We start from the raw sequence: 13,144 nt of genomic DNA on the forward strand, positions 1-13,144 counted from the left end.
CCTTACATAGAGAATAATGAAGCTCACTTCCCTCCCAAGATCCATGTGCTCACCTGCACTGCTGGCTTCCGGGGCTTCCAAGCATTGCCAGGTGGCAAGCTGCCATCCTCATGGGTACTGTGCTGAGAATTATGATAGCAAGATGCACACCGAATGCACTGGTGGTGGTGGCACCTGCAATTGTAGCAGTTAGGCATCATATTTCTCTTTAGCAAGGCAGGACATAGTTCTCCAGAACAATAAATGCAAGGGTCATGAACAACAGCTCCCTGGACACTGCAGGAGTAGGAACAGGTCCTGTGGTAATCAAAATCACCACAGCACAGTGGCTTGCAACACACTGTATTTTCTAGACTTTTGCTTGCAAAGCATTCTGAGTATGCAGGAGTTTCTGACTGAAGAGATGACATGGAATGATATGATTGGTCTGTAGCATGATATGGTTGATCCGTGGGATGATATGATTGGTCCATGGGATGGTGCCTCAATTCCCTGTAGCTGGAGCTCATTGACTGGAAGTTTTGATCTAAAGGTTTGGGTCTCTGAGTAAAAGTCTTGTTCCCATGAGTGGTTAAACCTGGCAAATGAGATGTAGATAAGGATTTGCTACTCTCTTCAAAGAAATTTCTTCTATCTGCAAAGGGCAGAAGGATGGCTTCCTCCCCAGCTTGGGCAGTAGTAACCTTCAATTCTTTGTTGTCTCTTGGGCTGGAAGGGCCTTCCATGGCGAGTGCCACATGTGCCTGTGAGTTATGCTCTGGAGACCATCTCCAGTGACCACTACGGACCCCACAGTGAGCATTTGCTTTCTCGGAGTCTGAGGGAGATAAGTCAGGTGCTTTCCACCAGGTGTTCAGGCCCGAGGAGGACTGGCCAGGCCTCTGGCCAGGGCTTACTTGTTCCTCTAAGCTTAGCCTAGACTCGTGGTTCTCAGGGGCTTGGCTGAGGCATTCTGAAGATCTAGCCTTGAGCATCATGCTTCTGTTGAAGAGTTTCTCTCTAGGACTAGGAGGTTTTTTATATGAAGATAGAAGAGATGAGTTAGAGGCAGGGAGTGGAGGACTTTGTGGTGGCTCCTGGGTCTCTTCCACTGGCTCCTTAGTGTCATACAACTGTGACAAGGGGCTCTTGCTTTTCTGGAGCTGGGCTTTCCTCCTCTGAATTTCATTCCTAAGGTTGGTAGCAAAACGCTCACTCTTCCTCCGGTTCTGGATTGAGCGGCCACGGTGAGTTCCACTCTTCTTACCTCCTGTTCTCCCACTCTCCTTGGGCTCATTGTCCCTTTCTTCACTTGCCCTGATGCTACCAGCTCCTTTAGTGGTTGAAGAGCAGTCTCTGGTTTGTTCAGTGAGAGAGCCAGAGGCAGAGAGCTGCTGGCTGGCCATTCCATTGCCTGTTCTGCTGGGGTCCAGGAAATCTCTTTCTGGAGCATGTGCATCAGCCTCTCCATGTGGAGAACTGCTTTGGCTCTGGGGTTCTGAATCCAAAGGCTTATCATCCATTGGCTTTGTCTTTCTTTCTTTACTGGTCTGGTCATAGGCTTCTCCTATTGAGCCACATGGACCGTTTTTCCCTTTTTGGCTGCTGTGCAAAGGGGACAGAGTCCACTTATGCTCATCCTGCTCAGTTGCTAGCTCTGTCCCCTTGCTGCCCCTGAGATCAAAGTGTACATGCTGCAGGTGGGCTGCCAGAAGCTGTTCAGGGGCACTGTGGCGATGCCCTGTGAGTCCTGTAAGGTTTGGTAGGCCCCTCAAGGGAGAGGTGTCAGCAAGTTCTGCTGACCTCTCATTGCACAGGCTGGGATCTCTGCTTGAAGTTTGGTCACAGGCTTTTGGAGAAGCCTCCATCAATAGATGCTCAGAGTCCTGCTCACTAGATTCAGGAGTCTGGCTGAGCTCACAGTTCTGATGGCCTTCACCTGTCACTTGATCTTGCCTGCCGAGGCAGTGGAATTGGTTAAGGTTCCTTGGGGACAGTACTGTCTCTAAGCTTGCTTTCTCCTTCAGCAGCAAGGAGTCTACAGGCTCAGAAGCCCTGCGCTGCTCTCCATTGAAGAGTTGGGCTCTGGAAGCCTGAAGGCTATCCCGCCTCACTGGAGGTTGTGGTGGACCTCTCACCACTTTGGAAGACCCTGAGTGGTGACCTTCCTGTGAGCGGGATGACAGCTGAGAACTGGGAGTCAGGTGGCCCCCATTGGTGCGTTGGCTACTTCCTGAGGTCTCAGACACATTAGATCGGTCATTAGGAGCCTTACTTGGTCCTGGGCTTTGCGTGATACAGTCTGCAGAGACTGGCTCCTCTGGCCTGATAGAAAGAGCACAGTCAGAGGCATTTGAGCTGGCCGAGAAGGAGCTGTAAGCTGAATCTCGCTGGTTAGGGTACATGTTCTGGTCAATGGGTAAAAGGTGGCCCTCATAGGAGGCTTGGCCTGGTTGTTCTAGGCTCTCCATGCTGCCAATGGAGCTGCTCTTCTCAGTGCTACAATGCCGGGACAGGGGACACCACTGCACACACACGTCACTGTAAGATACAGGGCAAATCCATTAGTTAGTCAAGCCATTTATCCCTTTCTCACCTTGGCCTACGTTGACATGTGAAAAGTCAGGACAACCCAAAGCTACCCATATCACAAATGCAAGGGCATTGAAACAGAAAGGAAGAAAGAGAAATAGGGAAGAGTTGGTCATTGGCCACCATAAGGATATGGCAAAATGGAGGACAAAATGACATATGGAAGAAGAATGGGAAAACAACCCAAAGACTAAAAGTGGGCAAATCCTATGGGAACTATGCACTATTTCTTTACCATCAACAAATCTGATCTTGCTTCTGGGCTGTCACTGGAGCATGTGATTCTCTGCTATGAGAAACAGCTACTGGGTGTCTTCATTGGTAAGGGGTTTTTATGATGCTGATTCAATTTTAGCCAGGCCATTTCAGAAATGAATGACTCTCAAATTTGAGTCTGCATCACAATCATGTGGGAGACTCATTACAACACAGGCCACTGGGCCTCATCCTAGAGTTTCAGGTCCAGGTAAATCCTGAGAATTTGCACTACTAAAAATTTTCCAGGTGTTGGTGGGTCTGTTGACCCAGAGACCACACCTTTGAGAATCACTAATGTCAACAAAGCAAAGGGAAGTGACCATGAACAGGTGATTTTCCCAAGTTTTTAACTAAAGGTCCAAGCTGGAAATTTAGGTGGTCCTCATATTATTCTATTCTATTCTATTCTATTCTATTCTATTCTATTCTATTCTATTCTATTCTATTCTATTCTATTCTTTCTACTCTGCTCTCCTTTTCTCTTTTGTCCCATCCCATCACCACTTCATATTCCATTCCATTCTTTTTTTTTGCAGTGCTGGAGATGGAACCCAGGGTACTGCACATGCTAGGCAATTGCTCCACCACTGAGTTACATCTCCAGCCTCTCCCATTCTTTTGTTGATGATAACATAGGTATTAGTTGAGAACCTACCATTTACCAGGCACTTCACAATATTCCATTTTAAGCCCATATGAGGAAATTATTTTCTCTACTTAATAACGGAGAATACCAAAACTTAGAGAGGTTAGGTAAACAGACATGTTCACTAAGCTACTGAAGAAGCAGAGCTCCAGTTGGAAATCAGGCTTTCTGAATTTAGTGTCTTAGCTCTTCTCTGAGACCATCTTTTCCTTCCTTCCTTCCTTCTTTCTTTCTTTTTCTTTTTAATTTAAATTTTATTGTAAAGGTAATGTACAGAGGTGATATAGTTGCTTAAGTCAGGTAACGAGTATATTTCTTTTTGAAGTGTCACTCCCTCCCTCATTTTCTCCCACTTTCCTTCCCCCCACCCCATTCCCCTGACACAATTGTAAAACTCATTTCTAACATAGTGTCTAGTGAGTATCACTGTTACACTGGTTCGTCCTTGGTCCCACAGTTTCTGTAATTCCTCTTTCCTTCCCCTAATCAGACAAACTTATACACCAGACAGAGGGTACAGAAATTAAACAGAGACAACAGGGAATAAACCAAAGGAAATCAAAGAAAGAAAAGAAATAACTACAACCAGTACATCTAAAATCTCTTGTTCTCATTTCTTGAAGAGACCATTTTTTGAATGGAAATAACAATAATATGTCTGTAAGAGGACTGCTGTGCAGAGCCCTTGTCATAAGCCAAGCACTGAACAAGGTTTTACTACATAGCAGTGGCAGCTGTCTTGATGGTTGTACTAGTTATCAATGTCCTTTCTATTGTTAGTGTTGATAGTATAGTAGCCTCTGCCAATCCATGCCTCCCCCATCCCCCACAGCAAAGCCAACTAGTGAGACCAAGGATCAAATGCAATCTTGAATGCTAAGTACCATTTCCCATACATGTAGCCCTACAGAGCCAAGTCATGTCAGTAACTCCCTTTAACTAGAACTCCAGAGGTTGCAGGCTGCTCTCAAGAAGGCCATAGCCTAGAAATCCATAGCTGAGCTGTGACAAATAGCCCACAGGACTCTCTGGTCAGCTTTCCTTAATTCTTTGCTCCCTGCCTCACTCCCAAGCCGCTCTTCTCACTGTGCAAGAGGCTATGAATTCATCAGGTTCTTGTTGGCAAGGAAACATGCTACCCGCCCTTCTACCCTTCCTGCTGAAGAAACTACACCCCCACTCAAACAGAAGCCAAGCTCAGTGTGTGTTTCTGTGTATTCTTCTAAAGCATAATTGCCTCTGCCCCAAGCCTCTGGGTTTCAATGCCAAATAAAGTCACCAAGACTCCCCCCTTTATTTCACCAAGAGCTAGTTATGGAAGGAGAAAGGCAGCTGAGGACAGTGTGGTGGCCAGTACTGAGCACATCAGAAAACTGTCTGCTGGGTGCTGATGGCTCATGCCTGTAATCCTGGGTTGAGATCTGAAGATCACAGTTCAAGGCCAATCTTCACAGAAAGTTCAAGAGAGTAAAATTCCCAATTAATCAGCAAAAAGCTGTGGGCTGTGGAGTTGTGGAGCTGTAGCTAAAGTGGTAGAGTGCTTGCCATGAGCATAAAAGCTCAAGGACAGTGCCCAGGCTCTGACTTAAAGCTCCAGGATTGCCCCTCTCCCAGCACAAACATTGTCTGTCCTTTGGGTAGTTGTATCAACAACACACACCAGCAAGGTCCATGAATTGAGTGATCTTTCTTTTTGGTAGAACCTGTTATTTGGAAAGGTCTCCATTAGGGGGTTTTGATTCTTCAAAGTGAATGATGTATATTTAATGGGGCCCCTAGGGAGTCACTGTAGATGCAAAAGCCCACCAGAATGGAACTCTATGGTTATTTCACACTAAATGAGAAGAAAAAATCAAGGAATTAGGGAAAGGGACTGAAAACAAGCAGCTAGTGAAATAGGATAAGAAATGGAGTGCTGATGGCTCATGCCTGTAATCCTAGCTATTCAGAGGGGTGAGATCTGGAAGATTGTAGTTTGATAGGGCTGAGATCTGGAAGATTGTAGCTTGTTATCAGTCTGGGCAGAAAAGTCCATGAGACTTACCTACAAAATAACCATGAAAAAGCTAGGCTAGAGGTTTGACTCAAGTAACAGAGTGAAAAGCAGTCTGAACAAGCAGCTGAGAGAGCTCAGAGCCCTCAGCTCGAACCATGGTACCAACAAAAACAAAATGGACAACAACAACAAGAACAAAAAGAAACAGGATGAGAAGGAGGTCTATTTGGTGTCTTACAACCCAAGAGAGGTACTTTAAAAAAACACAAAAAAACATCAAAACCCAGGTACCAGTGGCTCACACTTGCAATCATAGCTACTCAGCAGGCAGTGATCTGAGGACTGAGGTTCAAAGCCTGAGCAGAAAAGACCATGAGACTCTTTTTTTTTTTTTTTTGTCGGTCTTGGGGCTTGAACTCTGGGCCTGGGCGCTGTCCCTCAGCTCTTCAGCTCAAGGCGAGCGCTCTACCACTTGAGCTACAGCGCCACTTCCGGTTTTCTGGTGGTTTATTGGAGATAGGAGTCTCACGGTCTCTCCTGCCCGGGCTGGCTTTGAACCGCGATCCTCAGATCTCAGCCTCCTGAGTAGCTAGGATTACAGGCGTGAGCCACCAGCGCCCGGCCAGACCATGAGACTCTTATCTCCAATTAACCACCAGAAAAATCTAAAGTGGTGCTGTGGCTCAAAGTGGTAGAATGCTAGCTTTGAGCAAAAAGAGCTCAGGAACAGTGCCCTGCCCCTGACTTCAAACTCCACAACTGACAAAAAAAAATCACCAAGAAAGAAAGTGATAAGCCCCAAATCACAGAGACCAGCACACTCAGACAAGGATCTGGGCATTCTGGACTCCCATGTCATTTTTCATTATATCACTCATATCTAAAGAATTCAACAGGGTCCCAAATAAGTAAGTATTGTCCTGGTTGTCCACCCTTTACCCACCTGGACAGGAGGATCCTAGACTCACCTTGCGTTGCAACCAGAATGCCAGGATAAGCTGAAGGCTTCAGAAGGGAAATGCATGGTGGTGGCCACTTCAGGGCATCCCTCCAGCAGCTTGGCCACATGCCATGAGTGCGGCCTACTGACAGGGGCGTTTCTCCTATAGCAAGAAAGCGACAGGAAGTTGGCTTAGGGAACCAGGGCTGAAATCACTTCCCAGGCAGCTTCCTCCCCACCCCCTCTTCCCCTTCAATGATGAGGAACATCTTGCAAGGAATCTGAGTTCTCTCCCTCAATTCCCAGTACTCAAACCCTTCGTCCTGGGAGAGTGGGATCCTAAATATACAAGATGCCACTTTCACAGGGCTATTTTGTTTATAAAAGGATCCTAAGTACATATAATAATGCAGGACATATATTTGTAGCATACATGACAGTTGCTGACAAATAGGGTACCTACCCTCATTTCTCTTTGAGGGAAAAAAAAACACCCAACAATGTGGTTACTCTTTCCAGAAGGAGGCAAGTATAGTTGTTAGAACAAATCAACACCAGGCTGTGAATTCTCCAATTTTGGCTCACTCATTCAATAAGTGTTTTTTGTGTGTTTAATATGTGTCACCTGCATGGAATCCTGGGGGTACAGATATGAACCAAGAACATTCTTTGGCCTTGAGAACTTAGTATTCATAAGAAGAGACAAAGCTAATTCAAATAAAGCAAGGTCAGGACACTGAGCCAGTGATGGGCACAGATGTGAGACACTTGAATTTGTAGGCAGAGTAGTAAACAGGAAGTCCCCACTCCATTGAGGAGAAATAGAACAAAATAGTGAATGGCACAGAGCTAGGCAGATGGGGTAAATGGACTGCTTAGGAAGTCAGGGGTGAAAAAAGGAAACAGGTCTGAGGCCAGGGACTGAATGCAGTCAAGGATCTGTCTGTTATTACAGACCATGGCCACAACGTTTGCATTGATTGGTTTATTATGCTAGACTCATCTCTGCCCCTAAACATGAGTAAATGCCATTCTTGCAAGTGGAGCATGAAGAATGCAAGAGGCTAAAGTAATGGCTGAAGGGACAGAGAAATAGGGGAGGGAAGGTGTGGGGTTGAGATTATAAGGAGAGTGGAAAGAGAGAACAGGGAGACAGCAAAGGCTGAAGGGGCAGGAAGACACCAGAGATAAGATGAGAAATGAAATGGAGAAAACTGAGAAAGATGGGAGAGAAATATTTTAGTAGACAGAAATGAATAGTATCTGCCCACCGCCCCAGAGCAAACACAGATGAGCCCAGCTGTGCCAGGCTGAGGCCTAGAAAGGTGGTTCTGGGGAATTTGGCCTTCTAGGGACCCATGGATGAAGTGGTAACAGGCCAGATAGACAAGGTGCAGGAGGAAGGGAAGAGGAAGCTGCTTGTCAAATGTCAGGGCCACAGGTGAGCAGCAGTGGCTAAGATTTACAGGGAGGAAAACAAGGTGAGGCCCTACCTTTGCAATCACATTGTTCTGCTCTGGAACACAGAGTGCCCAGTGGGGAGTCTGGGGGGTGCTAGAAGGACTTGAGGCTGCCACACAAAGCCTGGTTGCTGGGAGACTTCTCCAGGTGCTCTTACCCAGTAGTCATGTGATCAACGCCTGTTTATCAAGCATCTTCTAGATATGGTACTGGCTATATCAGGTCTGTGTATCATGCATATCTAATATGTTCTGTGTTCCTAGGCATTGAGGCTATAGTGGGCAAAAGAGCACCTGTCCTATTTCAGGTTCTTCTTCCAGATCCAATGCTGAAGCATTGAGATATAAAATGTGGGTAGTCAGCTTTGTGACCAACTTCTAGAACTTCAACTCTCTAACCAAAGTTCTACTGTGCCAGTTCTAGGGATTGAACTCAGGGCCTGCGCACTGCTCCTGAGCCTCTTTGTGCTCAAGGCTAGTACTCTACTACTTGAGCCACAGAGCCACTTCTGGGTATTTTGAGTCATTTATTGGAGATAAGAGTCCCACAGGGACTTTTCTGCTGGAGCTGGCTTCAAACAATGATCCTCAGATTTTAGCCTCTGGAGTAGCTAGGGTTACAGGCATGGGACACCAGCACCTGGCTTTTGTTGTCATAGAAATTAGAACATAAAGATATACAAATTAATAATTAAAATAAATAAAATATTTCAAAAATAATATCATTCAGGTGCTGGTGGACCACACCTGTAATTTTAGCTACTCAGGTGGCTGAGATCTGAGGGTTACAGTTTGAAGGTCACCTGGGCAGGAAAATAGACCTCTCATCTCCAATTAACTCCAAAAAATGCCAGAAGTGTAGCTGTGGCTCAAGTGGTAGAGAGCTATCCTTGAGCATAAAAGCTCAGGGACAGCGCCCAGGCCGAGTTCAAGCCCCAGGACCAATACACACACACACACAAAACAAAACAAAAAAATCCTAATATCTGTGTCCATGGAATTGTTGAAAGATCGTATGAGACAATGTGTGTCTCATTTGAAGGCTTAAACCTGGTGCTGGTCAGATCTCAACCAGAAAGGGTCATTACTATGACTGCCTTCTCTGCTTACAATGGACCCTCCAGCCTATTCTTACGGTGCTGCTCAAGTGTTATCCGCTCTAGGTAGCTCGCCCTGAACAAGTTAGCTGTCAACAGAGTCCACAATAACATGGTATTTTACATTGTTTGTCATCACATCATGTATATTAGCTTTATAATATCAACTACGTCAAGCTCATAGGCAGAATGATATGAAAATAGCTAAGACAGATCTAGGTTCAAGTCCCAACTCTACCATTTTAGATATGTGATTCTATTGAGCCACTTAAACCAGCTGAGCTTCAGTTTTCTCACCTGAGAAAGGGAATAACCATTCTTAATTGGCTAGGTTATTGTACGGATTAGAGAGAAATTCTCCAAGTATCTGAGACAAGGTCTGCTGCATAGCAAGCGGTCAGTAATTGGCAGGCACTTCAGTGGCAGTTATTAGCCCAAATGCATCCTTTTAGATGGCTCAAAGGAGTCTGACCATCCACTATCAAAACTGTACTATGCTACAACATTCTGCTTGTCACAGTTTTGAGAGGTCACTTTATAAAGGCCCTTCACTCTCTAGGGTTATGCCGGGACTAGGAAACCATCTCAAAGAAGACTGAGGAAGGTGAGATGGGCAGTGGGGGCTTTGGAGATACTTGGAACAAATGAAAAGGTGGGGAGGACGAAAATCCTAGTAGAGAAAATGAGGAAGAGAGAGGATAAAGGGGCGGGGGGAATCCTTCAAACCCTAGCTTGGGAAAGAAAAGAAACTCTCTGTAGGATCTAGTACTTTAACATGTTCCTATTCCTGAGTTGATATAGACCCAGGATTCCACATTTCAAATTCAATCCTAGTATCCAAAATTCTGATTGTATGACCTTTGGCAAGTCATTCCTCTGAGTTGCAGATTCTCCTTGGGAAGGATTATTGGGCACCAAACCCACAGTCTTATGCATGCTGAGCAAGCACTATACCACTGAGGAGATTCTCTCAGCTCCTTGAGTTATAGATTATCTGTAAAACAAGGATGATGACCACGTCTTCCTCATGAATTATGGCCTGGATTAAGTGCAATCAGTGCCACATGTGGCATCAATTGGCAAAGTGCTTGATCACTACTCTATTAACAAAACACCCAAACTCAGATAGGGGCCAGTGGCTCATGCCTGTAATCCTAACTATTCAGGAGGCTGAGATCTGAGAATTATGGTTCAAAGCCATCCCAGTCAGGAAAGTCTGTCAGACTCCTATCTCCAATTAACCAGCAAATATGAGGAGAGCTGTGGTTCAATTTGTATAGTATTAGACTTGAGCAAAAAAAGCTCAGGGACACCATCCACTGCCTGAGTTCAAGCCCCAACACCAGCCCACATACACCGCACATGCGCGCACACACGTGCACGCATGCGCGCGCACACACACACACACACACACATACACACACACACAACAAAAATACCCAAACTCAATAGGGGCTGAAGATTTAAGGTATGCCAGGTACTAAATATTTTATATACATTAGCTGATTTAATCCTTACTCCATCCTTATTTGTAGGAGCTGTTATTGCTCCCAAATTACAGATAAAGAAATAGCAGTACAGAAAGATTAACTAAGTTGCCAAGAGCATACAATTAAAAACCAATGAAATGGCAATCAGATTTGCCAGCTCTTCCTAGGATAGCACACAACCCTTCCTCCCCAAAGGGATCTATCTCAGAAAACTTATAGATCTGAAGCTCTTATAGCCATTACCTTAAGAAGTATATCAAAAAGGGAAGTCTCAGTAGTCTTGGACCTGAAATCACCTCCTCTTTAGACAAGGAGGAAGGGAGATGGCGGGGTATGGAGGGGGAGACTGGACAGATAAATACAAAGGTGAAAAACATCACATCCACCAACCCTGCAGCCCAGACCCCAAATATGAGAGCAACGACACCAACCCCTGCCTTTTCTCCTAAGGCTGGCTCAGACACTATCACTGAACACACTTTACCATTCATTACCCCCAAAAGCCTTTCTTAGAAAGGAGAAACACAAAGATATTAAAGAAAAAAAACAGGATGAGGAAGAAGTATAGTAGCCATGACAGCCACAATGACTGACTGTACCTACCATAGAAGTTTTCCAGGGTGGAGAGATGGCTTAGGAGAGAATGAGGTATCCAGCTAGCTCACACTCTCTGACAACCCTGTAGTCAGCGTCTTCTCTTAGCTGGGACCCATCTGCCCTCTAGTTAAGACCTCCTGAGTGAGGGACTATCCATCCAAGGGACTCAGGATCAGTCAAGTCCCATTTCCAAGAATAGGATAAAGTAGCACTGGAGGCAAGGTATGTCATCAGCCTGGCTGGGCCTGGATGTAGCCACAGCCTTACAGATTGGAAGCCAGTGGCAAAAGGTGGATAGGAATGAAGACAGACGCTGCTCCAGGGACCAGCCAGCACCCTGGTGGCAAAGGGAAGAATGAAAGGCAGTTCCAACAGCATAAACAGCCCCCCTGTTCCTGACTCCCACCTCTTCTAAGCCCTGGCCCACCCCCTCTGAGCCCTGGTCCACCCCCTCCATGGCTCAGAGGCCAATAAGGAAACTGGGCCCCCAGCCACTGCTAGAACTCAGGAAAGGAGCAAGGAAATGATGTTTGGGAAAGATAAAGCGGGTGTCTAAAAAGAATTTTTAAAAATACACGTAAGTGAGAGAGAAAAATACCCCCAGACACATACACTTAAAAGAATTCCTGCACTTCCTGGACTGAGTTGACCCCACCCAGCCATCTCCTCAGGTTCTCAGAGGGCTCCGGCAAAAGAAGGGCCATTATCAGACAGGCCTCGCTGCCTCCAGGACCAAAGGGATGGCCCTACAATTGATCTTACAAAGCTGAAGGCAAGTGACTTAGACATTGTCCGAGGTGAAGGGCTTACTGCAGTATAAAGCCTGGCAAAAGTACTAGGTTGTACTTACAGGTTCTTCATTTCCAAAGGGCAACAGAGCAGATCACAAGTAAATTTAATTTCCTCTAGAGGCCCCAACTCCACAAATGGGTGCCCACTAAAATTCTGGAAGAATGGTAGCTGGGGTCAGTGTCCCTGGATCTGCCATAAATGTATTCTGCCTCTCAGACTACTTACTCTCTACCTCTGGGCTTCTGTTTCCTCTCTAAAAAATAAAACACTGAATTCATCCATCACAGAGGACCCCTCCAGCTATGATATAGTATGCTATGCTGTGATATTGACATGATTTAAGCACCTAAATGATGTCACTAACTAATGTGTTAGCCAGAAGCCAGAACAGCCCTATTTGTATTTGTGACATTCCCTAAACCCAGGCCCCAACATCAGAATTTAATTTCTTTTTGGAGATTTAGTGACGGTTTCCCTTCATAATACTCCTGATCCTACACAGTTTCTCTTGGCCTCTGGCTCCAATTCCAGAAATTTCTGACCCCTAAGAAGGCTGATGGAAGAACCCTAAGGACAAGTATGTTAGAACTTTTCTTCTCTGGGGAAATCATGCTTGGAGGTCCCTCTTCTCTTTTCATCTGTACCTCTTACGGAAGTTTGGCTTGGCTTTTATCAACTTATGGTGGTATGTAGAGCAGCACATGGGCAGCAAAGATGGTGCTGAGAGGGCGTAGAGTGGGCAGAGCCCAATTGATCTTCTGATCAGTACCTAACCAGCCCCTGAAGGCTCAGGTGCATGATAGGGTGTGACCTTGACAGTGATTGGTTCCTCTTCCTCCCATGCCATGCCACCCGCCCTTTTTGGCTTTAAAAAGGGCTGCTCTCTGTTAATAAATGAGTTTTCTACCTGCTGGATTTGGCTCCCCGCTGTGTCTGATTGTCTCCCGGGCTGAGGAAGGCTGGGGAACCAGCGAGTGCCGCACTTACCTTTCCTCGGACCCCGTCCGTCTTTCCCGGGACAGACGAAGACCCAACAGTGGTACCATAATGGAAGAAAGTTTGAGAGTTTGGACAGGCATATTAATCTAGTAGAGCTTCAGCTTCACCTTTAACTAGTTGTTTGGGCTTGAGCATGACACAGAACTTCAATTACCTCATCTTTAAAATATGCCTAGTACGTGACAGGCATTTGATAAATAGTATCTATTATTAACATGAACTGCTACTCAAAATAACAATGGAGACAGTACTGTTCATAGAAAGCAAATGGATTTCTTCAACACAAAGAGAGATAAAA

The 13,144-nt window shown here is 45.6% G+C and overlaps 1 protein-coding gene across 2 annotated transcripts in view; it reads right to left on the reverse strand.

Annotated features, from left to right (window-relative positions):
* Shroom4 (shroom family member 4) overlaps window positions 1-13,144 on the reverse strand; it is a 216,970-nt gene that overhangs the window by 38,608 nt on the left and 165,218 nt on the right. Inside the window, exons 1-3 of one of the 2 annotated variants that reach the window (XM_070025725.1) lie at window positions 11,062-11,375; window positions 6,440-6,574; window positions 54-2,520 (exon numbers count right to left, since the gene is read on the reverse strand). In XM_070025725.1, the coding sequence (XP_069881826.1) occupies window positions 54-2,520; window positions 6,440-6,495 (2,523 nt within the window). In that variant the 5' untranslated portion in view covers window positions 6,496-6,574; window positions 11,062-11,375. Of the gene's footprint in view, window positions 1-53; window positions 2,521-6,439; window positions 6,575-11,061; window positions 11,376-13,144 lie in introns of those variants that run through there. The other variant, XM_070025724.1, reaches the window with a different exon arrangement.

The sequence above is a fragment of the Dipodomys merriami genome, unplaced genomic scaffold, assembly GCF_024711535.1.
Source record: "Dipodomys merriami isolate MVZ:Mamm:240054 unplaced genomic scaffold, mDipMer1.0.p SCAF_171, whole genome shotgun sequence".
Taxonomy (NCBI): domain Eukaryota; kingdom Metazoa; phylum Chordata; class Mammalia; order Rodentia; family Heteromyidae; genus Dipodomys; species Dipodomys merriami.